The 27351-nt window shown below is 33.8% G+C and overlaps 2 protein-coding genes and 1 long non-coding RNA gene across 9 annotated transcripts; 1 reads left to right on the top strand and 2 right to left on the bottom strand.

The window, feature by feature from the left end:
• Nucleotides 1-26: 26 nt before the first annotated feature.
• On the bottom strand, nt 27-14186 carry LOC145218328 (uncharacterized). 2 transcript variants are annotated; one of them, XM_080085735.1, is made up of 21 exons: nt 13868-14186; nt 13628-13723; nt 11683-11820; nt 10610-10726; nt 10439-10548; nt 9556-9648; nt 9298-9403; nt 9061-9147; nt 7991-8128; nt 7566-7682; nt 7392-7501; nt 6499-6591; nt 5463-5659; nt 5204-5289; nt 4856-5023; nt 4160-4270; nt 4000-4097; nt 2083-2271; nt 1545-1771; nt 1129-1218; nt 27-456 (listed from the first exon to the last, which is right to left on the bottom strand). In XM_080085735.1, the coding sequence occupies exons 1-21, from the start codon at nt 13946-13948 to the stop codon at nt 419-421; spliced, it is 2490 nt and encodes an 829-aa protein (XP_079941861.1). In that variant the 5' UTR covers nt 13949-14186; the 3' UTR covers nt 27-418. The 2 variants fall into 2 exon arrangements, with proteins under 2 accessions (XP_079941861.1, XP_079941862.1); XM_080085736.1 differs by lacking the exon at nt 7566-7682.
• A 1084-nt stretch (nt 14187-15270) lies between these two features.
• On the bottom strand, nt 15271-24316 carry LOC145218881 (uncharacterized). Of its 3 annotated transcripts, none has more exons than XM_080086277.1 (12): nt 24259-24316; nt 23288-23678; nt 22791-22963; nt 21872-22716; nt 21113-21211; nt 20086-20135; nt 19794-19940; nt 19239-19352; nt 19077-19180; nt 18166-18360; nt 16051-16271; nt 15271-15984 (listed from the first exon to the last, which is right to left on the bottom strand). In XM_080086277.1, exons 2-12 carry the CDS (start codon nt 23351-23353, stop codon nt 15875-15877), a joined length of 2124 nt encoding a protein of 707 aa, XP_079942403.1. In that variant the 5' UTR covers nt 23354-23678; nt 24259-24316; the 3' UTR covers nt 15271-15874. The 3 variants fall into 3 exon arrangements, with proteins under 3 accessions (XP_079942403.1, XP_079942406.1, XP_079942405.1); XM_080086280.1 differs by having other exon boundaries at nt 19803-19940; XM_080086279.1 differs by lacking the exon at nt 24259-24316 and having other exon boundaries at nt 23288-23693.
• Nucleotides 24317-25170: 854 nt separating this feature from the next.
• Nucleotides 25171-27333, top strand: LOC145220025 (uncharacterized). Of its 4 annotated transcripts, XR_013857955.1 has the most exons (5): nt 25171-25317; nt 25393-25470; nt 25653-25768; nt 26585-26694; nt 26958-27333. It is a non-coding gene; the product is annotated as an uncharacterized LOC145220025 (long non-coding RNA). The 4 variants fall into 4 exon arrangements; XR_013857954.1 differs by lacking the exon at nt 26585-26694; XR_013857956.1 differs by lacking the exons at nt 26585-26694; nt 26958-27333 and adding an exon at nt 26219-26535.
• Nucleotides 27334-27351: the final 18 nt, after the last annotated feature.

Genomic DNA, 27351 nt, shown 5'->3' with positions numbered 1-27351 from the left:
AACAAGCTTAGATGTAACTATGTCTGTAAATAACAAAACCATATATTTGAAGATTAGGCTACTGCGACCAACAAAAAATGCTAACAAATAATCATGTACAGCAAATAAAAAACATAAACAGTTGAATAGATGTAACCGCTTTAAAATATTATAAACAACAACAGATTGCAAGTGACTATAATAAAATACTTGTCAGACTGTCATTGGAAACTTGACCTATCAGTTAGCCCCGAAATGCTTGTTTTAGGTCCAATATGCTTGTTGACAAAATATGTTACCTAAGCCTTGTATGGCAATGAAACACAGCTTCAAGTGCATACCAAAAGCACAAGTGCAAAATGATAAATGTATAAAATGTTAAGCACATTATGTCATCCATTTGAATAATCCAAAATGACAAGCACTAAAAGTTTGAGCATCAGTTGTTTTCTGCAACATCAGGTGCAGTGGTAAGTTCTAGAAAAGATAATTGATGTCATATATTTTTTTTTCACCAGATAAAACTGATACTGTAAAAGCATATGAGCCAATAAATGATAAGCTGCAGACAGTGCACACTGTTTCGACCTATAAGGTCTCATCAGTGCAGCTGGTGACGAGAGATCGGCCGCATTGGCTAGTGTAGCCAAAACTGATACTGTTAAATAAAAACAAACAACAAATCCTTGTTGATTGTAACTAATTGCTAATTCCAAAAGAAAATGCAGTCAACACCCCACAATATTTAAATTGTGTCCAATTCGGACATTGCTTTAAAAGATTTACAGTTTGATGAAAAACTAAGTAAATATGCAACTACAAGACTCCACTAATGCTACATGCCCAATGACCACTGCTTCGCATCTTAACCACCAGTAGGATTTAGAGCAACAACTAGATACGGTTTTGACATCTCCAAGATGTAAAACTTCACAAACAGTATCTGCAAAACCACCATTCCATTAATGCAAACACAGTACGGTAAAACTACAACTAACACAGTTATGGCACAAACACTTTATGTGTGGTGAATGGCAGTTAGTGTTCAGTGCGGTCCCACCTAAAAAAACTTCCCATGTGAGCCCAAATTTGAACCAAGTTTTCAAATTCATGTTTATATCCACTCATAAAAAACAACGTCAACTTTACCATTGTGAACGACTCCAACCATATTTAAATGATGTGCTCTCGGTGCATCAATGTTGTAGACAGGAGAAGAAAAAGAAGAACGAGGTGGGGCTAAAAACAAGAGCATTTTACCTGATGGAACTTGGTAGGTTGAAGCAGTAGTCTACTTTTTGAAAGACAAATTTATATATAAACGTGGTATGCAATTAAGTTGGTCAGCCAGTCCAATCGAATTGTGATTTAAGTAACATCATAAGATTACCTATGTCCATTTTTATCAGCGCATAAAGCTGTTTGACTATGAATAAGTTCGAGAAACATAACAGAGCAGTGTCAAGGTCCACAACTGAGGTTGAATTTACCCCAAGAAATGGTTGAGAACCTTCTGTGGTTGCTAAAATAAGTCAAATTAACAAACTGTTTCTGCCGGTTCCTACCAAGATGATAGGCTGTGATTGTATGGTGGTCATCATGTAAAGTGTGGTGAGCTGATTTCACTGTGAGCTTAATTTTTGTGTTAATGACACTCTCTTGGTTTTGACGAGTTACTAAAAATGTTTTTTCGACTCGTGATCTTCCCCAAACTTTCTCTGCATTTTCTGCAGCATTGCGATCAACCATGACACCTTCTCCTGTTATTTGCACACTCAGAACATCACTATACCTAAAAACAGGTGTAAAAGTAAAATACTATTTCTAGTCAAATGCATTATCAATTTGCAAAGCTGTGCAATGGGATTAACTATTGTGTTTACTCTAACAAATAGCTTGGGTTGAAAGTCAAAAACCACCATGCCCTGAAACAAAATTTTGCAATATGACTTGTAGTACGTTCAAGTGGAATACCTGGAAGATTAATTTTATGACCCAAATTGGATCGAATTCCCCAGGAATTTAAAGAAAGCACTAATGCTGTCAAATAGATAATCTTGCACAAATGTCATGTTAGTAATTAAATTTAAAAATATCACTTACAGTACATCAAAAGTGGTTTTTATGACTTGATTGAGACCATCCAGGTGTACAGCAAAGTTGTTTGAAAACAGAACATGTGCATCAATCTGGTTTGGGTCTTCATTTGTATCAGGAGTAACAGCAAGCACTAATGTAATCTCCTTTCTCCAATCCAGGAAATCTTGAACTCCCAGCGGTACAATGTCATAACTGCAAATAATCACAAACACATCACATACAGTTAGTCATTATATACCAGTCAGGTTGAAGGCTGTGTATTAGAATAAAACCAGTCCCGCAAGTATATCCATGTCTTAATAGATGAGAATTATCTAGTCCGTCCTGTTATTTGAATCCACTAGCATTTCCTGACAGATTGGTCCCAGTGACGAATATATGACCAACAAACAATACTGCGTAACAAAAATGTATTGAAAAATACCAGTACCTATGGTTAAAAGTTTAGGTGTATGCTTGGCATGCAAATGTGATATTGTGTACAGTAAGGGCAGTAAGTAATTACAGACATTCGATTAGATTCCTGTGGGTTTTTAAAGGACTTCATAACATAACTTGATAGTCTAATACACTGGTAACCAGGAAGGAATTTTCAAAAATATAATTTATTTGCAATTTTTACATGTGGTTTGTAAATAGATATGTAAGCTATGGGAATATGACTTGTAAAGTTGATAAAAAACCCACTGTTAAATGATTCTGGTATGGTTTAGCATATACTGTGTAGTACAGGGGTGTCCAACACGTGGCACGCGTGCCAAAAGTGGCACGGAGAGCATTTAAAAATGGCACGCGAGCTTTTGCACATTCAGATAGTAAACATTTGTCACGCAATTAAATTTGTTTCTATTGATTCTTCATGGCCTTTATTCTAACCTCTGTAAAGATTACCAGTGGTAAAGTTACACAACCCACTAATTAAATTGTTCGTTTTTGACAAAATTTAAAGCCATAGACGTAGAGCTTCAAAAAAATGCCAGGGGTGCGACTTTTGATCAATGGCGCCGATACCTTCTGTGTTTTAGTCTGTAGTTTCTGTCACATTATATTGCAAATAGTCATTTGATACATTTATTTGTGTGGTTGGGGTGTTTGCTGTGCGTCCAATAACCTATACACATACCGAAAAGACGATTTGCCGAATCATTTTAACAACGATTTAGTTTTTAAAGAACTTGTTACGCAGGAAATAAAAGTAAAACCAATTCACGTTTCAAATATAGCTGACTGAAATTTAGGTTATCTTGAATCAAGTTTGGGCCGTTGCAGTGCTTTGCAAACGGACAATGAACACGGCTTAGGAATCGGTAATGCAAACGTACATAACAACATCTAAAAGCGGCTATAAACCCCTTGCATTGTTTAATGTTGGCCCATGGAATTTATTAACAAAAAAATTATAATTATTTTTATTTCAGAAAGTTATTGCGCCACATAATACTAAAACGTTAGTGACCGTGCCATGTTTATGTCGCAATAAAATGCCCGTTTATTTCGAAACAATTGTAATTGTTGCGTTTCAACCGATGTCTGTTCAATTAATTCCGTGACTACAAACGCATTTGTGTTTAGTTGGAAAAACATTTTAAACCGACGTAACTTGAACAAAGATAAGTTTTTGACGCACAAAGTACTCCAGTGCCCTATTTTTTTCTAACCGTTTAGTAGGGTTATACATATTGGCCAAATATTCGGATAGATCCCGTGCAGTTAAGACGTTTAAGACATGGTTTGGAAAAAGTACCAAAGGCTGGCACGAGAGTATATTTTAAAACCAAAATTGGCACGGCGGTGTGTTCGAGTTGGACACCCCTGGTGTAGTATAATAGGGAGGATTGAAAATGCTTTGAATTCTTAAGGGAGGAATTCAATAAAAAAGTTGAGACCCACTGTTCTAAGACAAAGGTGTCAATTGCTCACATAGAAAAACGGTCCACAGTAAATCTGTAAGATTTTTCTGATGTGACTAATCCACTGCCAATGACATCATATTCGTTCCATGTCTTTATTTTTCTGACCTAGGAAAACGAACAACAATGTTGCAACAATTACCAGAGGTGGAAGGAAAAAATAAACTTACTATAAAGCTGGATTTTCCTTCAGCACTGTAGCAAGTGGGAAGGGAAATTTTTACATCCTTTTTGAACTTCAGCCCATGAGGTTTGCATTGAAGTAATGGAGTCAAATGCATCTGTTAACATAAACTTTTGATTAAAACTATCAGTTTCACTATTATTCATGAAAAAACATAATCCAGAAACACTATTTTCGCTTTCTGAGCTAGTTTTCTTTGAATTTTAGCACACAAAACCTTGAATTAGAAATGTAAGAAATTCATGATTCACCTAATTTGCTGTAGTGTTGTTAAAGTCTCGATTTTGTTTAGTTAAACAAATTGTAGAAGCAAAAATAGTGCTACCATCTTTACCAAGCCAGTAACAGCTGACAAACTGCTGAAAAATTGCAAAGCACAGAATAGTGAAAGGTGGATCATAGGTACAAAACATTATGTACAGGTATCCACACTAAAGCAATTTTTTAATCTAGGGTCCAAGTGAGTTTTTAATGCACCTTTTTTTTTGAAACACAAGTTACAAAAGAAAACAATTGTTTGTGGGCAATTTCTTAAAGTTTAAGTCTTCACTGGGAGCTTCACTAAGATATATACTGAAAGAACAATGTGTTCATTTTGGACAAGGACTGTTTCAAGATGGGAAAGGACAATTATAAAAAAATGTCAACAGGTTTGAAATCAATAAACCAACAAAATATTTACTGAATTCTTATTTTTTCGCTCATCAAAGGCAGCAATTTCGATTTCAACATCTTTTTCCAATGCATCTATGGGAATTAGAACTTCACAACCTGCTACTTGGATAGTTCCACCATCTTTTCCAATTGTTTTTCTTGTTGACCAAAAAAGTTGAAACTCTTGTCGTAATTCCTAAAAGAATAATTATTTTATCTGCATGCCAGAACACTCTTCATTTAATACATAGTGTGCAAACAAATATACAGTGCAAAAACACTTTTGATTAATAACACAATCACATGCAAAAATTTGCGATTGAACAGATTATACAATAAACTGTATTGGTCTGTACAAACTTCAAAGAAATCTGACCTGCTCTGTAATTTCTGGTACATCATCTTCTATGTTGCTGCTACCTTTCTCTTTGTGTGCTTGTTCACCATCAGGATCTTCACTTTCTACAATACAAACAGAAAATGATTCGGTTCACACTACATTTCGAATAGAATTAGGCAAACACACACAAACATCAGGAAGCGAAACCTAGAAAATTCAAATGTTCTTTAAGTGACAAATTAAGGAAGAAATCATAGGTTATCTGATAACAAAAAAACAAACAAATTGAAGTTACTGGTGTCAATTTGGTCCTTGTTGCTCCAGTTGAACTGCTGTGACACTGGGTTTGAATTGATTTTTGATATATGTTCAAGGTTGTTTGTATTATATGTGGAAGATAAGGCTGCTTCCATGTTGATTGAGGTCAATTTTTCTGCAAGATGTTCCAATGCAACAATGCCCTGGCTGACCTCCCCTGATACATCTTTGTGTCTAAAATGCAACATGAGAAAAAATGTTTAAACTTAAGATTAAAATAAAATAGAAAGACCTATATGCAATAGAGCAGACAGCCAAGTAGGTTTGTAAACATTGCTTCTGACGGCAAAGTGTGGATAAAATATAAAAGCAATGCAAACTTTTACAGGCTATTTATTAAAAAAAGATAATGTTTACAAAAAGTTACCAATCTTCCAGCCAGTCGAAAGATATAAAAAAAGATACCTAATTTACTTTGGAATATAATTCATCTCAGAATCTTGTTAAACATTTACTTATCCAGAACATTTTCATAATTTTGTAGGGAGTAGCAATTATTTTTGATGCAGCATTATCTAAATTGAAAACAATTGGGAACACTATGCATGGACTTGAAAAGTAGTTTAATCATAAACATTACTGCCAAGGTAGTGGTGTATATAGAATACATCGTGTAGACGTTTCGACAATCTGTGTTGTCATCATCAGTACATGTTTTCAATCAAGCTGTAGAACACGGTTTTATTCAAAGGCATGAACCCGAGCTCAACATCGACACAGTTTCCATGCCCTTGCGTCTGTTCAACACCTGACCCATATCTCCGGTTCTTATCTTTTCGTCTACGCCACCATTCTAAACGTCGTTCCCTGTTATCGTCTGTGACGTCACTTCACACATCTGGCTTTTCCTTTTTTTTCCTTAGTGCTTTATATACCGTGTTCTACAGCTTGATTGAAAACATGTACTGATGATGACAACAGAGATTGTCGAAACGTCTACACGATGTATTCTATATACACCACTACCTTGGCAGTAATGTTTATGATTGAAAACAATTGGTTTGCATACTTACAATTTTAACAAATCATCAAGTTTTTCTTCATCATGATTTTTTCTCACAAATTTTGACGGTTTTTTATATCTACCGGTTAGTACAGCACTGTACCTATAAACACACCAATAAGAAAAAAGTTGCATGTAGTGGCAACTGTGTTGGTAATAACTACAAGTTGAATACATTACAATAGTATATTTCCTAGCCTGCCATTTTTTGGAGTTGAGTTTGCACTCAAACAATCACAAAGTCAGAAATAGCTGCACAGTAGCACATTTGCACTAAAACAATCACCAAGCCAGAAATAGATGTACAGCATTAAAACGTTATTGAGCGTAATATAGTGGAGGGCACAATTGGTAGATCATAATTGAATGCACTGCAGCTACACTGTATTTTAGGAACTTTGTAGCTCATTTTTTTGTAGTGAATGGGCACAATTTAACTGAGTTGAAATATAACGACGAAAAAACTATGTTTCAAAAAAAAACCTGGACACAATTATTTAGAAAAAAAATGAATGTGAAAAAAACTCTCAAATTGTTTAGCACTGGACCAATGTACAAAAATGTGTTGGATATGAAAAAAGAGCTTTTGTTTCAACACAAATGACTTTTAAAAAAAAAAAAAAAAACTTCCATGTTTTTTAAGCTAGTTTAAATGGATATTGGGGCTTGTATTTCTAACCCAAAGGACTGGTATACCTAAAAACCAATATTTCGGGCAACTAAAACTTACAAAATCCCTTTACGTACCAATGCACCAACAATGTATGAAACTGCTAGATTCTGTACTTTAGTAAGATAGCTGAATTAAAAACATATATATTGTTTTGGGGTATAAATTTATTCTATTTATTGTAAAAAATTATTGTATTCAGGGACCCATAATTATTATCATAAACTACTTACCCCGAAAATTCCAGAATGGAGAATACAATATGTACATCAGTTGTTGATAGCCATTGTTTTGAAAAAATCTTGTGATCTACATTTTCTTTATCCACTGCAGCTTCTAGAATCTGGAGTATATAAAATGTATAAGTACTGTTTGTTTTTGTTTTATAACATAACTAAAATACTTACATTCACTTCGCAAAAATCTTCAGATTCAATGTTTACAAGAACTGGGAGCATAATTTCAACTTCTTTCTTAAATTTTATTTTCAGTGGGCAACAAATCAGCACAGGTGTAAGAGTAATCTGCAAAAAGATGTGACTGGTGCCACAACCTACTTTGATGTTGTTTAGTCTACTGTTTGAGCAATGCATAACATTCAAGGGCAGCAGACAGTGGTGTATGCGATTTGACTGATAATAGATTGATAATAAGTATAACACATTTCCATCCATCAAGAATGGTACACTTTTTATTCTTGGACACTTCGCAAATATTTTGGCTTTCAATATAAGTTTATGTAATAAATCATATGCCAGAGCTACTTCAATAAACTAGCCATTAGCATAACATGTTTAACCTACGGTTGAGTAATTTCACTGACATAACTTACTGCATTGCGAGACTGTTCCTTGTAAAAGCAAAAAAGTTTGATTTTTACATCCTTATCAATAGCATCAGGTGGGATAACAATTTTGCACCCTCCAACTTCAATCGTTCCACCATCTTTGCCAACTTCTTGTGATACATGCTAAACAACACAAGTTACTTTTACCGTGAAAACTAATGCAAAAAAGTTTGTTATGCATAGTTTGTTTTAGCCACAATTTTATGAAGATAACACTGCATGTTTGCAAAAATTACCCAAAATTATTCCGCATATTTCATAATTTTGGGTACTTTTTGCACTTAACCTTTGAACTAGGAGCACAGCATTGAGTGCAAAAAAACATTCATCAAAAATGTCAACAGCAATGATCATAAAAAGTGGCCCTGTGTTTTTCCCCATTTCCCACATAAACAAACATATCAGATTTTATTTACCCATAGTTCAAAAATATCAACTTACAGTTTGACATTCCATTTGGTCTTTTGAAAAATATCAAATTACCGAACAGAGGCTGTTCAGGTTAAGAATCACTATTCTAGGACATGGGTACGCATTTCTATTCAACATATTAAGCCTAAATAAAAAGTCTAGCGGTTTGAGGTACATTATTATATGATTTACAATATTTCATTCTTGAATAAAAACAAAGCAAACATCTGGCAATAATGTTCCTGGGTGTACAACTGCATGTACATATTATTGTATGTATATCTACTGAGCTGCCTAGCTCTGGGGTTTGGTATGCTTTCATGACTAGGTTTGAACTATCCAGATATTTGTTAAAAATACATAAGTTTCATACTTGCAGGGCATGTGTTGACAATTAAAAAGAAATATGTGCTTTAGGTAGATGAAGGTGTAGCAGACTAATTTAAATCCAGTAACCAACTAGCTAAAATAAAAACATCTGTGTATACGATTTCTTCATATAATAGTATTTATCACAACATGTCAGTACAGCAACATGAGGCCACATGTTGTGTTTCCCTAATGTTGCATTATTGGAAGTTTGTTACACATTACAAACTAAAAGACTACATAAATATTCCACACACTTAACCACATCAACTCACCAAAACCTGTTGCTTGGAAACATCTGGATTTAATGTACCAATTTGCAATGAGCTAAACATATCTGGGGCTTTAGGTTCTTCATCACCCTAAACAATAAATTTCCCAGATCATAAAATTATCATTAAATCAATTAGTATTTAAGGAAAATATGACTTAAATACATCCAAAAAGATAATTTACAAAAATTACAATAAATTTTGTTTTGCTATAAGAAACATGTAGAACAATTTGGCCACCTCTTTCATTTCTGGGTTGCCCACCTCTCCAGGATCACTTTTTAATTTAATTGCATCATTTCGGTCACTTTCAGGGTCAGTAAGAGAAGTTTGTTGATGTGTTTGACTTCAAAATCAAAACAAGTTTATGTTACTATTACAAACTGAGCATTACCAATGCATTATATTTTTCATACCATGCTTAACATAGCAAAGAGTTCAAAAAATTCTAAAATAATAAACATGTTTGAATCTGTATAAACGCCTGAACATACTTACAATTTTAATAAATCATTTGATTTTTCTTTGTCTTGCCTTTTTTTCGCAACTTTTGATGACTTTTTGTATATGCCAGTTAGCACAGCATTGTATCTAAAAACAGAAGTGTTAGGTGAACGTTCTAGCTATTTTGTTGCAACTGATCAGATTTCCTACTCTGCTATTTAATGAACATTGTCCTAAATGTATACAACTTTACACTGGCTCAAGTAATTTGAGTGGAAACAAGACAAAGAAATAAAACTATGTTTTTTTAATCTCAAACTTACACAAAAGAAAAAAGAAGACTGGAAAAGTTTTGAATTGTTTAGCATGAGACTGGCATTATATCTGGATCTAAGAACTGTTAAAACCTTTCTAAACACCATCTTTTTGCCACTTACATGTAAGTGTCAAAATCTATTATGTATATTTTCTATCCTCTTTACCAATTTACTGTACAGACCATTTGACCTACAAACATGACTGTTTTGCAAGGGTCAACACACTAGTGTTTATGCAAATTGGTTATGACATAAAAAGGAGTGGGGTCCGTGAAAGGGTGAAAATAAGTAAGTCTTATAAAGCATCAACCAACACAGTATAAAGCTTTTGAGTTTTAAACTTTAGCAACTATAGCCATTTTTTAATTTCAAACTTTGGGGGCCTGTGGGTGACTGGTTCATGAGGTCAAAATTAATATTTAGCAAACAGTTGGAACAAACCAGTGTTGGACAGAAAAAAGAAAAACAGAGGTTGTCAAAAACAATATGTGTTCCCTTCAGGTAAAGGGACCCATAAATATTCCAATTGATCACATATTTTAATCACACTATTGATCACACATCCAAATTTAATGTGTTTTTAACGAAATAGCCTTTAATTGCTATAATAAACTTCTTACGCTGAAAATTGTTGAATAAAGAATACAAACTGTACAGTTGTGGGTTTTAGCCATTCTTTTGCAATAACCTTGCGAGTTTCATTTACTTTTTCCATTGCAGGTTCATAAATCTGCAGTACATGTTATGAGTATGACAGATTTTGATTGCTTTATCACAACGAAACGGCTTACTTCAACTTCCAAAAAGTCTTCAGAGTCATTTTTAAAATAAACTGGAAGCGTTATTTTGACTTCCTTCCTGAAATTAAGTTTCAAAGGACAACAAATCAACAGAGGCGTAGGCAATGGCTGTAAAGATAATGTTATTTGAACATGAGAAATGCCATGTATATAAGGGCCTAAAAATGGCTTTAAGATAAATTATGGCCAAAATGGTGGAAGTGGGTAGAGCAACCCTCAGGTATTTACAAGGACATGGGTACTTTTTCTGTCTTGGCTACTTACGTTTTTTTTAGCAACAAATTTATGTGGCATTTTAAACTCAGTGGAGCCCGATGGGTTGAACTAAAGTAAAGTCACCAACTCCAAAAGTTGAAAAAATCAACAGACTGGCAATGAAATGTGCAGGGTAATGGTGAACTCTTTGTGAGTGTAATACAATTGGGTGTTGCTCACCAAGAATAAAATGAAGCAAATAAACAAATAATCTACTATTTTACAATTACAACAAAACTTTTACAATTAAGATTTCACCAGCACGGTTCTCGGCAATGAATTTACATTCAATCTGCCCAATGCTTTACGCTGAAACAAACAACATCACAGCAGGCAATGGTGTAGATTATTTTTCTTTTAGATAAAATGCAGTCAAGTTTACATTGGGATGAGTTACCACTGAAGGTTTAATCCCAAGGCAGGCCCCTATGCCTAGTTGCATTAAAAAGTTGGGAAAACAGTTAATGGCATGCTGCCATCCACAGATGACAATAAAACAAATAAGATTGTAAAGCCTGTGCAAATTTTGTAACACATTTCATACAGTCCCGGAAGAATTAATGTCATGGGCCCCAGGCTCGAAATTTGTAGCCCATTCCTTGCCATATGGGTACGCTTGGTGACCGACTGATTCAGTATAATAGTTCAATAGGCCTGGCATCCTATGACATTTCAGATGTATACAATATCAGTTTGAGCAACAGGTTTTAAGGTACCCAACTTATTGCAGAAATGGAAAGTAAAATATACTAATAAAGCAACCCAACAGAAACACTAAACAAATGGCTAAAGTCATCCTTATAACTTACTGCGGTATCGAACTGTTCATTGTAGGAACAAAAAAGTTTAATTTCTACATCTTTATCAATAGCACCAGGTGGAATAACAACTTTGCATCCTCCAACTTCAATTGTTCCACCATCTTTGCCCACTAACTGTGATACATGCTGAACAAAAAAAATCAGCTTTTTACACAAACAAAAGTAATGTAAAAATAAACGAATTTGTAGAGTTCATTAAATGTAATAAGTTTTTACAACAGTTTTGTAAAATTTAACAACATGTATATGTATCAGTGTAAAAATCTACATAAAATTATAAAATAAAGGTAACAGTTTGGGGCATTTGTTGCGACAAAATTGCACTTTACCTATAAGCAAGATAAAGTGTACTGATTGAAAAAGAAATGTTTATTGTAATAATGTCCATTTAATTGATGATAAAAAGGGGCCTTTTGTGGTACCAATTCCTCTTAAGGAACATAATGGATTTCATTTCCCCATAATTTAAAAATATCAAATTACAGTTTAACATTCCAGTTGGCTCTTGAAAAATATCAAATTCCCAAACAGAGGCTGTTCAGGCTAAAAACAACTAGTCTGTAACATGGGTACACAACATTTTCACAACCAATGAATGCCTTTACAGTATACTCAGTTTTAGCGTATTTTGCCTGCAATATTCCACATTTACTAGAGCTCTATAGTTCATATTGCAATCAAACATTATGCATAAATTGAACTGCTTGCAATATTTTTTGTAAATTTTGCAATGGTTGTTTACCGATTTAGCTTGTTTCTCTGGAAAAGTTTAAATTATGTATAAAAGTAAATTAATATAAGTCCTAAATTATGGCATGAAGTTTGCAATATTTTCTGTCCTGTTTATTTAGAATGTGGATGTAAATATGTAAATTTTTGTATACATTGTCAACCGCTTGTTTTGTTTGGTGCTGTGATTGGGCGCTGTATTTATGCAGAAGTTGTGCAAGAGCCAATCCCAGGAATACATGTATATAGTGTATCTGGATTGCACATAAAACCACACATGTTACATTACAATTCACTAAGTAATAAACAAATAAACCTAAGACATCAGGCTGGACTAGTGCCTTTTCCTCCATATTGCAGTGCAAGACAATTGCGTAGGTATTTCTGTCCTGACAAGCTCAGAAGCATGTAAGGTTCAGGGTGGTGGTATCAATTTTCGTTTATAATTTGCAGTGACAAGGTTTACCTCAACAAGAATTAACAACACATAGCTCATCATTTGTACTCCAAAGTATATGATTTGCTTTTGACCATATGACATCAACATTAACATTGTTACATGAAGACCTATGTTCACATTTCTATTCAACACATTGAGTCTAAATAAAAAGTCTACCATTAGGAGGAACATGAATACACAATTTAGAATATTTCATTCTTCAATAAAAACTGGGAAAACGTTTCTAGATGTACAACTGCACGTACATATTGTAGTATATGCAATCAGAAACCTGACATAAAAAACATAAAGTTATTACTTGCAGCACATGTGTAAACATTTTAGGGATACACTGATTAGCTATCAGTAGCAGCCTTTTTGTAAATGGCTTGATACCAGTTTTTTTTGCTAGGCATAACTATGTCGTGCCTTAAGCATTATAGAATCATTTATTGTTATTTTGCTTGGTCTGTTTGTTTATTGGTAAAGCGAAACTTTGGGCTAGAAACTTTTTGTTACTTTGTCTCACAATCCCCCCATGTTAACAATTTAAACAATGTTTGAGTTTTTGCCTTTAAAAATAGATTACTATCAGCCTGTTCTTCATATAGTAAAAATTATTGATGTCAGGTCTAACATAATTTGTGCCAACGTGCCAGAACAGCAATATGCAGCCATAGGTTGTTCTTCCCTGAAGTTGGGTGGTAGGAAGTTTGACACACTTACACAATGTATAATCCACAAACTGATAGCATAGTAACTCACCAAAATCTGTTCATCTGGATGTAATACCCCAAATTGTGATGATGAGTTAAATATAATTGGAGCTTCAGGTTCCATATGCAAACCATTATCAGTTGCCTAAAAAAACAGGAATATTACATTTCTGTTTTTATACTTTTACCTATTTAAATGTGAAGTTTACCTTAAATAATTAAATAACATAGGCAAAAAGATAATTACTAAAACAACAAAACACTTAAAAATGTCCAACAATTTGACAACCTTTTTCACTTCAGGTTTTTCCAACTCTTTTCTTCCATTTTTTGATTCATCCGCATCTTTTTTGTCACTGTCGAAGTCCATAATCCCTCGAGAAGTTTGTTGATTAGCTTTAAATATCAAATCAGTTATTGGCACTTTTACAAGTTAAACAATACCAAATCATCACATTTTTAAACCTAACATATGCTAAAACAATTCAATTTGTGTGAAGAGCTAAACAAGAATGCTAGATAATTGTGTCAGATAACAAATTGAGAAGTTTAATTCGCTTAGTAAAAGTACACTTAGCGACTCATTGTCCAAGGCCATAAACTTCACTTTGCAACAAGATTTCACCTATCATATCTCATCTTTGACAAATACAGTGACAATAACTAAACCAGAGTCGAAAAGTGTCAAAGAAGATAAGGTTTGGTACTTTAAGTACTGCAAGAGAAGAATGTTAGAATTCAATCTTGCAGATTTAGAACCAACTTCACTTGCACATTTTTAATAAACCAAACTTAATATGGTTACAATCATAACCAATCTAATGTTTGTTAAATTTCAGCTACACACCAAGGAATTTAATAACACTTCTTCATCATAAAGAGAGAAATAGCAATCACCTTTTAGAGGTAGAGGTGACAGACAGACAGAAAGCTGTTTTGCAGAGCTACAGATTTCAGAAAAAATTCCGAGAATGTATAAACAATAGAATCAGTTACCGTTTCAAGATTTTGTTTTTATACAAAAACTGAGCTTCTCTGTTCTCAAGCTACAATATAGAAAACACGCATTAAAAACTTATGATAAATGACAAGTATATTACCCCATTTTTGGGTTTTGATTGTTGTAATTCTTTTAAAACCAGTTTGCAAAACAGGGGGATTTCTGAGGGGAAATCACCTAATTGGTTGTTGCGAGCTACCGTATGTATAGAACCGCTTTGTATAAGGGTTTAGGTTCGGTTCAGGTATACTAAATATTGTTTTTAGGCGTTAAGGTTTGATTCAGGTTTTAATAAACATACAGTTTCACGTTCTAAACGTCAGATTTTATTCCGGTTCGGTCAAATTAACCGATACGATCCGATTTGCGATTTTTTACCACTTTTAATCCTACTTTGTTTAATTTAAATTCTATCTACCTACACGGCCTTGTGAAAAATACGCCTTATAGCTGTTATATAAACTTTAGTACGTTATTTGTAATTTTTGTGGTGGCGATCAACAGGCTGCTGTTTTACTGGCACGGTTTCCGCTCAGGTTCAACCTTACACAAAAAATAGGCTTCAAAATCTGAAACGTAGGCCTACCGTACCACTGTACAAAACTTACAGTTAAACAAAACTTCCACAATGTTTACTATTGACAGTATTATGTGAGGCTTAATTCATTGGGGCCATGTTTGTAAACACCATGTGACTAGAAGTGGGAGTTTATATCTGTCATATATTTCAAACACAACAACATACTCGCAAAATCACAGTGATACTGAGTAAAAAATACATAAAATGAGTGCAGAAAAAAGTAGTAAAAAACTATTATTACAAAATGACAGCATGAAAAACACACATTGCATAGATTTAAAGAGTTCTGCTGGACAAAGAGCAAAAACAATACCGCCTTAAAGATCACATGGCACTAAGGAACAAAACAATTTGACCCATCAGCATGGATGTTTAAACAGTTTTGTTTTGTTACATTTATAACTTTATAAATCATTAGTTAATTTATTAATGTGTTTTTAAGATGTCCCAAAGTGAGCCAACTTGTGTAACCTTTCAAATTTATTTTGTTGAAGAATGCATGAAAAGGTCAAGATTAATTACAGCACTACCGTACAGTGAATGAGCATTGTGCATTAAAAAGTTTGCTCTATTTAACATCTCTCACTCTCTTGTTAAGTGATCAGTAGGTTAAAAATGGATTGGGCAACAGAAATGTTAGGAATTGTAAATGAGGTAAAAAGCTCCAGCTGATAAAATTGTAGCTTAAATAGGTTTAAATCACAACATGTCCGATGTTAAACATCTGTATTGCGACTGTCATGATGGCTAAGACTAGCGGCAATCGAAGGATTTTCCAGTGTACAATTGGTAAAGTTACTTTGAACTCCAGGCAATGGATGGGGTGCTAAAACAGAAAAAAAATTCAAAATTACCACTCAAATAGGTGTACAAATAAAACATGTTATAATACCTCGATTCTCTTTTGTAATTGGGATGTTTTTCTTCACTAACGTTTCTTGAGACTTTGATTTCAGGCAAATTTCAACATTGTCTCTTGTCCAACCTTGCCCATTTTTCTTTTTCAAAGTAAAAGGATTTTCATCTCTTTCACACTGTGTATTCATTATCTCTGCTGTCACAACATATAAATGTTCGCCTGATAATTGCACATCCAATTCTCTGTCCTCATATCTGCAACAACAAAATTATAAAGATTGTTTGGTAAAATTGCCAACATCAATACAGTTTACAGTAATATCTACTCCTTTGTCACTGTTTATATTTCAGTATAAGTTTGAATACTTTGTTACTCATGGTGGAGACTACAATTTTCAGATATAAGAACTTATACCACATTTAGAAGCTGTTTCAAGACAAATAACTTTGAAACAGTTAATCACATGAAAACAAACACGAAAAAACACTCCATTGGAATATTTGAATTCACTTATAACTAACACTTATTTTAAAAGCTAAGTAACTATTGAACATAGCCATGGCCTAAGCAAAGTTGAGTTGAGTTTATTTCGCTTGGTGAAAGAAAACACAGTGACACAATAGCACTAAACAATCACCAAGCCGAAAATAGCTGCGCAACATTAAAACGTTATTAGGCAAAACAGTAAAGAGCACAAGTGGTGGATGATACCAAAATGCGCTGCAGCTACACCGTATTATAAAGCGTTATGTGACCGGGGCTCACAAAAAAGTGAGGTTGGCGCAGTGATGGTAAACACGACTGGGGAGTCCTTGAAAACTGGTCATTAAACCAGTGCTTTTTAACCAGGTACATTGTAAGCCATGGATGTACCATTTTTTTAACTGTGTTCCACTTTGATGGGGTGTACCAGATATAACATGCAGATGACCAGGTATCACAATAGGCATGTTTACATTTTCGACCAGACTGACTAGAGTGTAAAATACATTGTACAACATGTATTTTAAGTATATGTAGCTCATAAGTTACTATATTCCATTTGTGATGTTATAATTTAATCTTTCTCTTAAAAATAGTTGGTAACGGTCCTTTTTGTCAGTACCTAGAAAGTGAATTACAAGTTGCAGTTTTCACAGAGTTGTTGTCGTGAAGTAAATTATAACAGATTTACATTGTGCTTATCCCGCTTCCTGTAAAGGCAACAGATTCATTGAATTACAAGGTTTAACTAGAAAAGTGGCTTTCTGATATACTTCCATTTTATATATTCTATATGATATTTACCAATTTACTATACAATACACAATTTTATCTACATACATGATTGTTTTTGCAAGCAAAAACGAATGGGTCCCCACACACGTGTTTATGCACATTTACGGTAAACCTATGTTGCGGTTATTTTTAGATTCTTAAGGACAAACTTTTCACAAAGCATTAACTTAACTTTGAAAGTTCTTTTCTGTATTCTTTTGGCATCATTATTGTCATATAATTTAAAAAAATCGGTGAAAAAAGAGTGGGGAAAATACTTTCAATTTAATCTCTTGCTTTGACCTTGATATTGTCGTTCAAGTTCAGTTTTTAAACACAAATTTTCCTCAAAAACCTGTTGTATTAGACACTATATAAAACTAGTTGGGTGGCTTAGCACATATTGCCCTTGCACATACACTATGATCTATTTTAAAACATAAATATATTTTCTATGCTTATTTTGTATTGGGTCCCATATTAGCCATCGTTTTGTATAACCTTGGTTGTTTCTGTAAGTAAAAACTCATGGGTCCTCACACATGCAAAGTTGTAGATAATGCATTTCAATAGAAGAGTAAGTTTGGTATTGTGAAGACAAACACAGTGATTGGTACTGTGCATATTTAAATATGCTATATGGAGTAAAAGCTATTCAAATTAAAACACTCATTTTAGGGGGCTAGTAGGATAAATAATGGAGGTTCAACACACACAAACTTAAAAGTAGGAAACCACAATGACTCAATCAATAGTACTGCAAAATTTCAGTCCAATCAGCCAACATTTAAAATTTCAACCACATACATAATAATTGACTTCAATGGAAAAAGATGACAAAAAAAACAGACAAAACAAAAAAATGTAATTTTTGAGTGAAACAAAACTTACTTTAGTAAAAAATTAGTTTCTATCAGTTTGTTCATGTTGTTGAGAAATGTAGCTGATTTCTTGTTGTGGCAAACCAGTACAGTTGAAACTATCTCCAATGGTGCATCTGTAGGGTCAGGGGTCACTCCAAATATCAAAACCTTTTCCCTCAACAACTTTACTTTTTGTTTGAAACGAAAAAGTATGACATCAAACCTGTAAATACAAAAATCAAAATATGCCAGGCCCATTGAAGATGTTATACGTCAGCTGGTAACCAGACTTGGGGCAATTTGTCATTTGTGTTCGAATACAGGCTTTGCCACCATCATGTGGTATTCCGTTGGTTTTAGTTTTTATTTAAAAGTGCATGAATGGTATTTAAATAGTTATTTTTAACTTTTAAATCAACAATTCACGAATACAAAAGCTTGAGCATATTCATTCAAATACAATTTGAATTCTTGCCGGATTTGGGTTTGTAACAATTCGTAAAATCAAATACATGTCTACATTTTTACGAATACAATTCGAAATGTCAGTAGTAGTCGACTAGAAGTATTCAAGAATATGTTGCCACATATTTTTGCAAAATGGGTTCAAATACAATTCAATTGGACAGTGAATGTGACCTGATTTGACAAGTTTATATTATGAAACAATGACACATTGAAATTTGACAGTAACATAAATTGGGTTCTCAGCAAATGACAGGTGAAGCGTGTTTTGGAAGCAAACATCTCACTTAAATTACCAAAGTTTCATGAATTCAAATACAGTCATGCAGGTATTCGTATTTGATCCCATGTCTCCCGTCACCAATCACTCCTATATAGCAAGGCATAGGCTACATACATCTAGCCTGTGGTGGGATTGAAATCCGTTTAAACAATTAAAAATTATCACTAAATATTAGAAACAAATATACGTACAGTGAAAATTGGTCTGTAAAAAATTTAAAACAATGGGTTTCGCATCGGAGCAAGTCTTTCCGAATAATATCAAAAGTAGATGATTCATCTTTTGCTTTCCTTACCTAGAACAGTGTTTGAGTAATGCTTAGTTAAACTACAATTAGGCAATGCACATCTTACTGCAACAGTTAATGCATCTTTTCTTGCGCGATAAATGGTTGGAAGAAAAATTTCAATCTTAGTTTCAAATGTCAATCCATGGGGTTTGCATCGTAGCAGAGGTGTCAACCGAAACTAAAGTTTAAAAAAAATATTTCATTAAAGCCATTATATTGCAGTAGGCCAATTTAGCTATTAAGCTGCATATGCTGTAAAAGGCAAGATAAAATTTTTAAAAACACTTTTTTTCCGAGGGGTGTCAATTAACAGCAAAATGTTTATTAACAATAACATGCAGTACAGGCCTTGCTAAATTATGTGTAGTGTCAAATTGGTAATGATGAGCTTAATATGTTAATGTGTTGTGGAGGTTTACGACAGTGAAATAGAAGAGTAGCCAGAAAGGTTCATGTCAATACAAGCAAGTTTTAGTCATATAGCTGAGCAGTGTCACTTGATATACCATAAAGTTAGTAACTTGATATACCATGAATAACCACCTTGCATGCCGCAAGTGCCAGGGGTTGCCACCCTAAACTGATTATTTGTTAAAACTGTGGTCTATACCACACTTACAAGATTTACGTTTTTCTCCTTATTTAAACAGGAAATTTCAATTTCAACATCATTCAATAAGGCATTGGGGGGAATTATAACTTTGCACCCATCACATTCAAGGCTTCCACCACCTTTTCCAACTGTTGCTGATGCATGCTGACCGTTCTGCAATAAATGGTTACACAATAAAACTGTGTTTATACAGTATTAAAAGTATATAAAAAGTAAAGTCCAATAAAAAGTGCTTGTTAGGTAATAATATTAAAAGTATAATAAAAGCACTTTATATTGTAAAATCTTTATAACTCACAGAAAAATCAATTAAATCTGTAACAGCAACAGCAGAAGACTTGGATGCATCTATAAAACATGCAAATAAGTTTAAGCAGATTGCAGCATTTTTACAGATTTTCTATGTGTAAAAAAACATGAACAATAGCCGTATATTTTAGAACAGTGCTTCTCAACATTCTTTATATTTTGGGCCAAAAGGTAATTTTTAGTGTGCAAGGAGCCCCAAAATATTTTTTTTTAAATGCAGGCTAACAGCAAACAACAAGAATCTGAGTAGGTGCAGAAAGCTTACCGATTCTGACTTATGAAACACAATACAATAAACAGTTACCGTTTTACGTAGTTATCCTTGCCAATAGATTGATTGGGTCAAATAATGTTGAAATATGCTGCATTATAAACTTAAAAATAGTAAATTTTAAAACATAGCTTTTATGGTAATAAAAATCTTTAGTGATTTTCTGAGGTCTGGTGAGGGCCACAAAATAAGTAGTTGGGAGTCACATGCAGCCCTAAGCAAATTTTAGATAGGGTGCAGGGTCGGTTGGTATATGGCAGGGGTTGGCTATTGGCGGCCCTACAAATAGCGCTCTGTGAATTATTTATGGACCATTGAACCTAATTTAGGAACAAATTTAAACTATGTAAGATTGGAAACAAAGGTGAGAAAAATGACAAAGGTCTTTAAATGTATTTTACCATTGCGGGCCACACTTGTTGCCCCAAAAGGCTGCATGTGGCCTTGGCCACAGATAGAGATGTTCAAAGTAGAAAAACTGGTTGTTCTAGAATAATTGTTCTGAATCTATCGAATCCAGTTCTTATAATATTTTCGACTGGGCGATCATTAATATTGACAGCAATAAATGCAACCAGATTAATACATAAAGAAACATTTTTTCATTTAAAACGAAGAACCAACCAAAACAAAGAAAAAAGTCTGGAAAAAGACTTTGCACAACTGCAGTAAAACAAAATGCCGTAAAATCTACAGGGCCGTAGAAAAATTAGCATGAAACTTTAGTCAGTTTATCATAATTTACCTGGTTTCTTGAGTGACTCTGTGGGAACAGATGCCACAAACGTCTTTTGCAACAAGCGCACATTTCTCCATGTGTGCGTTAAAACATGTGGGTTTCGCTCTGTTAAAATAAAACATTATTAAAAAGTAGAGATGTACCGAATCGGCTAATTTTCGGTTTGGCCCAAACCAAAAATTAGCAGTTTTGCCAAAAAGATTCGGTCGGATCAACCGAATCATTTATGATGTCATGCGAAGTCATATGCCACAGTAACCAAACTTTTAAGATTGTTAGTTCAGTGGGGTTTACCATTGCCCCAGGCATGAAGGCCAGCCAGCTAATTAATTACTGATTTGTTGTCTGGAGTGCGAAAACAGTATTACATTAATATATATATATAACACATGAGTTTAGTTTTGGTATTGTTTAAATAATTGTGTGGTACTTTATAAGGCAGAAAATACATGTTTCACCCTTTAAATTTGTTTAAGATTCGATTTCGGTTTGTCAAAAAAGATTCTGTTTCAGCCAAATCGCAACAAATTATAATTCGATTATAAGTTTTATAGGTGAAAATGGCCGATTTATAGTGAAAATGGTCGATTCGGTCGTATTAGTTCGGCAAACCAAATATTAGTTACATCTCTATTAAAAAGTTATTTTAGTCATTCGCTTAGCTTTGCCTGTTTTGAAACAGCTAAAATGTGCGAAAGAAACAGCCAGTACCCAAGCTGACAATGATCATTTATTTAGTAAAAAGACAAATACTGAAACACTTACCTATTGAATATCCTTGTCTTGAAAATGAAAACAAGTTGAGTGAAAATGCTTGACCCTCAATAAAAAAATCATACTTTTCAAAATCAAAGGCTGTTGCCACATTTTTCACTTGTTGATCAAGTGCAGACTGGTCTTGCTGGTCAAGAAGATATTGCAATTTATCTGCAACTTTACTCATACATGGCCGCTTGTTTGAATCGCTTTCCCAACATTCCGTCATTAAATTTTTGACTATTTCTATGTATTTTTTGTCTTCACTGTTTAAAGTTAACATCCAATCAGTGATTTTTTTGCAATCAGGCCTTCTGCCTGCAATTATTGCACTAGTAGTTTTCGACCAATGCTCTCTCAGAAAGGGTAGTTGGCGAGAAAGTACCACATAGGTGGTAATCGCAAATGCATACACATCTAATTCCTTTGTTGGCTCCATATCTGGAGCCAGTAGTTTTTCAGGGGCAGTGTAAATGGGTGTGAAATTAGTGTTTAGCTGCTTGCTCTTTAACAAAGATTTTGAAAGTGATACAAGTTTAGAATTTCCAAAATCACTTATTTTTATATTCAACTTTTTCGTAAGCAAAATGTTTTCTGGTTTTACGTTTCCATGCACCAAATGTTTCTCAGTTAGGTTGTGTAAGAATGCCATTCCCTTGGCAATTTCAGTTAAAATCCGAATAAGTAAACCTGTTTTCAGATCAACATTTGGACTGAAAACGAAACTTCGTAAGTCCCCAGCTTTGCAATATTCCATGACAATTCCAAAATGAAAAAGCCATTTGACAAAGCCAAAAACCTGCACAACATTGTCATGTCTGGCTAACTGCATGTGTTTAATTTCCTTCTTGACACTACAAATAAAATACAATGTAATAATTGTCACGTTTTCGGGGCAAAACATGGGAAATATAAAGTTAGGACAAACCTTTTAAGAATTAGTGACTCATCTTGTATTACATCAGTGACACCATAGATTTTAATAGCAACGATTTGCTGCAAAACCCTGTAATAACCCACAATAAAATTGGAATTGCCTCCACGTCCAGCCCTATGTGACTTAGGATCACATAAAATGTCTTCAGCTGCAATTTCCTGAATCTGTTTCAAAGAAACAAGCTAACAGTTAAATTAGCCAGGACCTTTTTTAAAAAAAAGCTGAATTGCATGCAAGACCAATTTCAGCAGGTACAAAGTAAGTGATAGAGATCAAGACAAGACAATTCAATTCCTTTGCTGCATAAAACCCCAAAAATAGACGCACAAGAAAAACTTTCTTACAATAAATACTGCAAGCAACTGACATACTTTGCAATCTGGCATAAAGTTAGAGCAACCATAAGCATATAAATAACACAGCATTGTTGGGTTCTGATTTGATGGATTAATTACATACAGAAAATCTAAAAATTACAAAATACTTACATCTTCAAATGAAGCCATTGTAGGAACAATCAAAATGACCAAGTATACACAAAACCACAAAAGCATTTCCAAAGCATGATGCTGTAATGGTCCATTTGTATGTTCTTACTTTCACTCTCAGACATAACAGTATTTCACACCGGACAAATTAAACAAAAATAGTTGATCTTGTTGCTTTGAACGAAAATTCAAAAAAGGCATGGTTATGTTGAGTTGGATTATAAAATCAGAGTAATTAGTCTAAAAAAACAATTTATGACGGTTTCATACAGTATTTAAAACTTCAAAAGAGTTACGGACACACCATTTCCAATGACAATTAGGGTTTTTCTGCTCATCTGGTATTTCCCTTTTTTCACTTCCGGAATTTAAGGGGAAAAATCCTGATACCCTGTGAAAATAATTTAACATTTTTGGGAAATAATTATAGTAATTATGTAAAAGTATAATTAGCTGCTAACCGCTACCAGCATCTTTCTTGCTTCTAATATCATATTTGCACTATACTTTTTGTTTAAAAAAGAGTTTACATGTCCGCTAGCGCAAATATAATTTTGTTTTCTACGCTCTTGTCAAACAACAAACGTTGGCTTTGACACAGAAAAAAATGTTCCAGCAGCAGTTATTTCTAACGCTATTTTATTGTAGAATTAAGAATGAAACAAGTATTTTTTGACAAAATTTATTTCCGTATACTACAATGGAAAATGGGGATCTCCCTTTCAAAATCCCCTGTCTAAAACGTAAAAATGCAAAAACAAAAACAATGGCAAAGTAAATCAGAACGGTTTACTTGCGTTGAAGTTAAAACAAATAAGCGAGTATCCAATCGTGTTATACTGTTCGTGTTCATAACCCACACAAATTTGTTTTTAAATACCAATGATTTATCTGCCGTCTTTGAACTACAAAAAGAAAAAGGAACTAAACTAAAGTATTACTCAGTCCATTGGTTATTATTTCATTATTACCTGTCTGTTCTGTGCAAAACAAGCCATGTTTTAGATGTGATGTGACTATTTCTTGCATTCAAATCCAACTAAGACAATGAGACATAATTTTGTTATCATTTACAAGCTTTAGTATAAACACATACTATGATAGCAGTTTTCTTTGTTAGTGTAGGAGTGTTACTATACAGAGTGTTGCCTACACTTTTAATGTGAATTGACACACCTTAAATGCACATTTTCCACTTGTAGTTATGTACATGTCTCAAATGAGCCCTCTTGGATAATATTTATTGTCTGAGATAAACAAAAGCAGTTTCCAGTTTATGTTTTTGGTAGGTAGCCTACTTTAGACACTTTTAAACATGGTAAATATTATTTCAGCACCCTCCGATATGGTGTATTATAAGGTTTTGGTATGGTGTCTGACAAACGAAATAATGATTATGACTAGTGTAGTCAGGGCTATGATTTCCATTTTTCCAACCTTTCTGTGGTTGCTTACCACTTTAAGGTTATGCATTGTCTCTGCGCACCACCCTTGCTTAAGAATCAATGTAGAGTTTAGTGCACTAATGTGCAATCTACACTGGTTTGCTTTCCATCAGCCAATTAATGTGAGGCAACACATCATGTGGCACAATATTTCGTAAATCTTGTTAATACAATCTTAATACAATCAATGTGCTTTTTGCACTTGCAGTACACCCTAATTCCTTGGAAACTAGTTAGCTACTAATGTAGGTTGTTTAAATTGCAAAGCCTTGGTTTATCCTGTTGACACGGTTTAATCTGTGCTAGCTTCCCTGGCATGTTGCAAGACTACTTGAATTTAGAGATACTATAAATAGGTGTTGAAGTAAGAGTTGTGGACAATAAACTAACACCCTAGATTATTCTTTCAAACAAATGTTTGTTTGTTTTGTTTTTTCAACACACAAATGTATTGTCTAAGACCAAACTGCTACAGGGACTGTCTTAACATAAATATTAAACCAAATTTAGAAAATAACAAAGATGGTTACTAAAGATCCAGAAGACAACACCAAAGAATCGAAGGATGAAACCAAATCGGAGAAGGTTGAATACAATAAAATTATTAAACATGTTTTTATTTTTTTTAAATGATGATTGCTAAGATTATTTGTTGCTTAGGAGAACAGTGATGTTTCTGTAACTGAACCCGAAGCCCCAAAAGTAAAGAAGCCAGATTTTTCCTTTGATGAGGCTTTAGTGAGTTTAAGACTTGTGGAACATACATCTGTACATTTATGCATGAATGCAATCTTTTGAAGTGTCAAAGTAAAATTAATTTTAGTTTCATTTAACAAAACTTTGATAAGACTTGCTTCTGAATTTGACTTCCAAGTGTAGTTGTAATGGTGAACTTGCCAATTAATTGGAGTTTTTAAAAGGTGCTCGGAAAATACTTGGCAAAGAAGGAGGAACAATTGAAGTTGGAGATTGTAAAGTTGCTGTGCCTCCTACTTCTTTAAATGAAGATGTGGAAATTAAACTTCAGTGCTTTTACGTAAAAACAACTAGCACAACAATAAGTATTTTTTTGAAAAGTTTTTTTTAAAATGGTGCCAGGCATGTTTCATAAACTTTCTTCTTGCCAAACTGGCTATTATAAACAACTCATCTGATGATACCTATCACATGTGTGTCTTCATTGGGGCAATACCACACTACCCAACACAATTGTCTAGAAAAACCAAAAACAGAAGGGAAACTGGCACAAAACAGTGATAAAATTGACCAACTTTACACCTCTGATGTACAGTTTTATCACCATTTTAAACTTGCCCACTTGCCAATGTGTAGAAGTTAACATTAAATGAGTATGCATGCAACTATGGGGAGCAGAAAGAAATGTGTTCTGGCAAAATGGTCCAATCATAGAGTCATTGTAATTGAGAATTAAATAAGCTTATTGTTTTCATTTAACTCCATTTAACCTTTATATCTCAATTAATAGAGCTATATTCCTAACAACATCACAACCTAAAACAAGACACCAGGATATTGTTTTGGACTCATTTTTATTGCTCCAAAATGAAAGGCCAACTCTGATTAGGAATTCAACAGTTTGTGTACTAGATTAACCTTATTTGTTGATCATTTTTATCCACATTGAGCAGACAATGTCAAAACAAGTTACAGAGGAAGCAATGGGCTGTTAAGTTTAAAATACATAATCGAAGTATTTTACTTATCTTTATTTTTTTATGTTACCTATCTTGTTTATGTTTTTATGGCTATTCGAGCTAAAAATATAGTTTCTTCCATGTCAGATTTTTCATTTGCATCCCCAATGTGGGTGTAATAATGATGTTTTTTGCAGGGTTATGTTACACCCTTTCTCGTTTGTTACCCTCTGGGATTGCAGTTAAACAAAGAATCTATTTGGCAAAAATATATAGCAAAATATTCTCGACTACTCCTAGTCTGGAGGTAATCGACAATTAGAATTGTATTCGTAAAAATGTAGTCATGTATTCGATTTTACGTCGAATTGTATTCATGCACTATCGAACGAAAGCCAAAATCATTCGAATACAGCACGAAGGTGGCAAAACCTGTATTCGAATGCATTGGAATACGAATTGCCCCATGTCTGGTTGTAAGACATTTTTAGTATGCAACGAAGTAAAATCTTGTGTTGTATAAAGGTGCGGCCAGCGATCTAATTATCGCAATTGTATTTGGCTCCACAGTGACAAAGGTTGCTCACCCCTGAGTTACACTATTTCTTTCGCACAACGAGGTCGCTGAATGCACTAGACCCCTTACTCTTGTTTGATTAAACGAGAATGTATGGTGAAGCTGCGACAATATCTGATGTTATATAAAGCTTCTGCACATAGACAATGCAATAAGCCAGCTTCCTCTTCATAGTACCGAAGAAAACAAGACAGTGCTGTGAGCTTCCACAACAGACTTAAAATATAATTTGCTATCTGTGCAATTTATCCTTTTATTGTTCATGGCGTTTTGCTTATTTTTTACTGCTTTTATTGGTTTTACCTGCTCACTTTCAAAGCAGAGTTATAAAAGACAAAGGAGTCGTCGTTACGTTATATCATGCACAAATAGTCTGTTTTTTGTTGG

This window comes from Phallusia mammillata, chromosome 3, assembly GCF_965637545.1.
Source record: "Phallusia mammillata chromosome 3, kaPhaMamm4.hap1.1, whole genome shotgun sequence".
Lineage (NCBI taxonomy): Eukaryota > Metazoa > Chordata > Ascidiacea > Phlebobranchia > Ascidiidae > Phallusia > Phallusia mammillata.
Note: the sequence above shows the minus strand (reverse complement) of the source record. Positions and strands in the feature narration are given on the sequence as shown.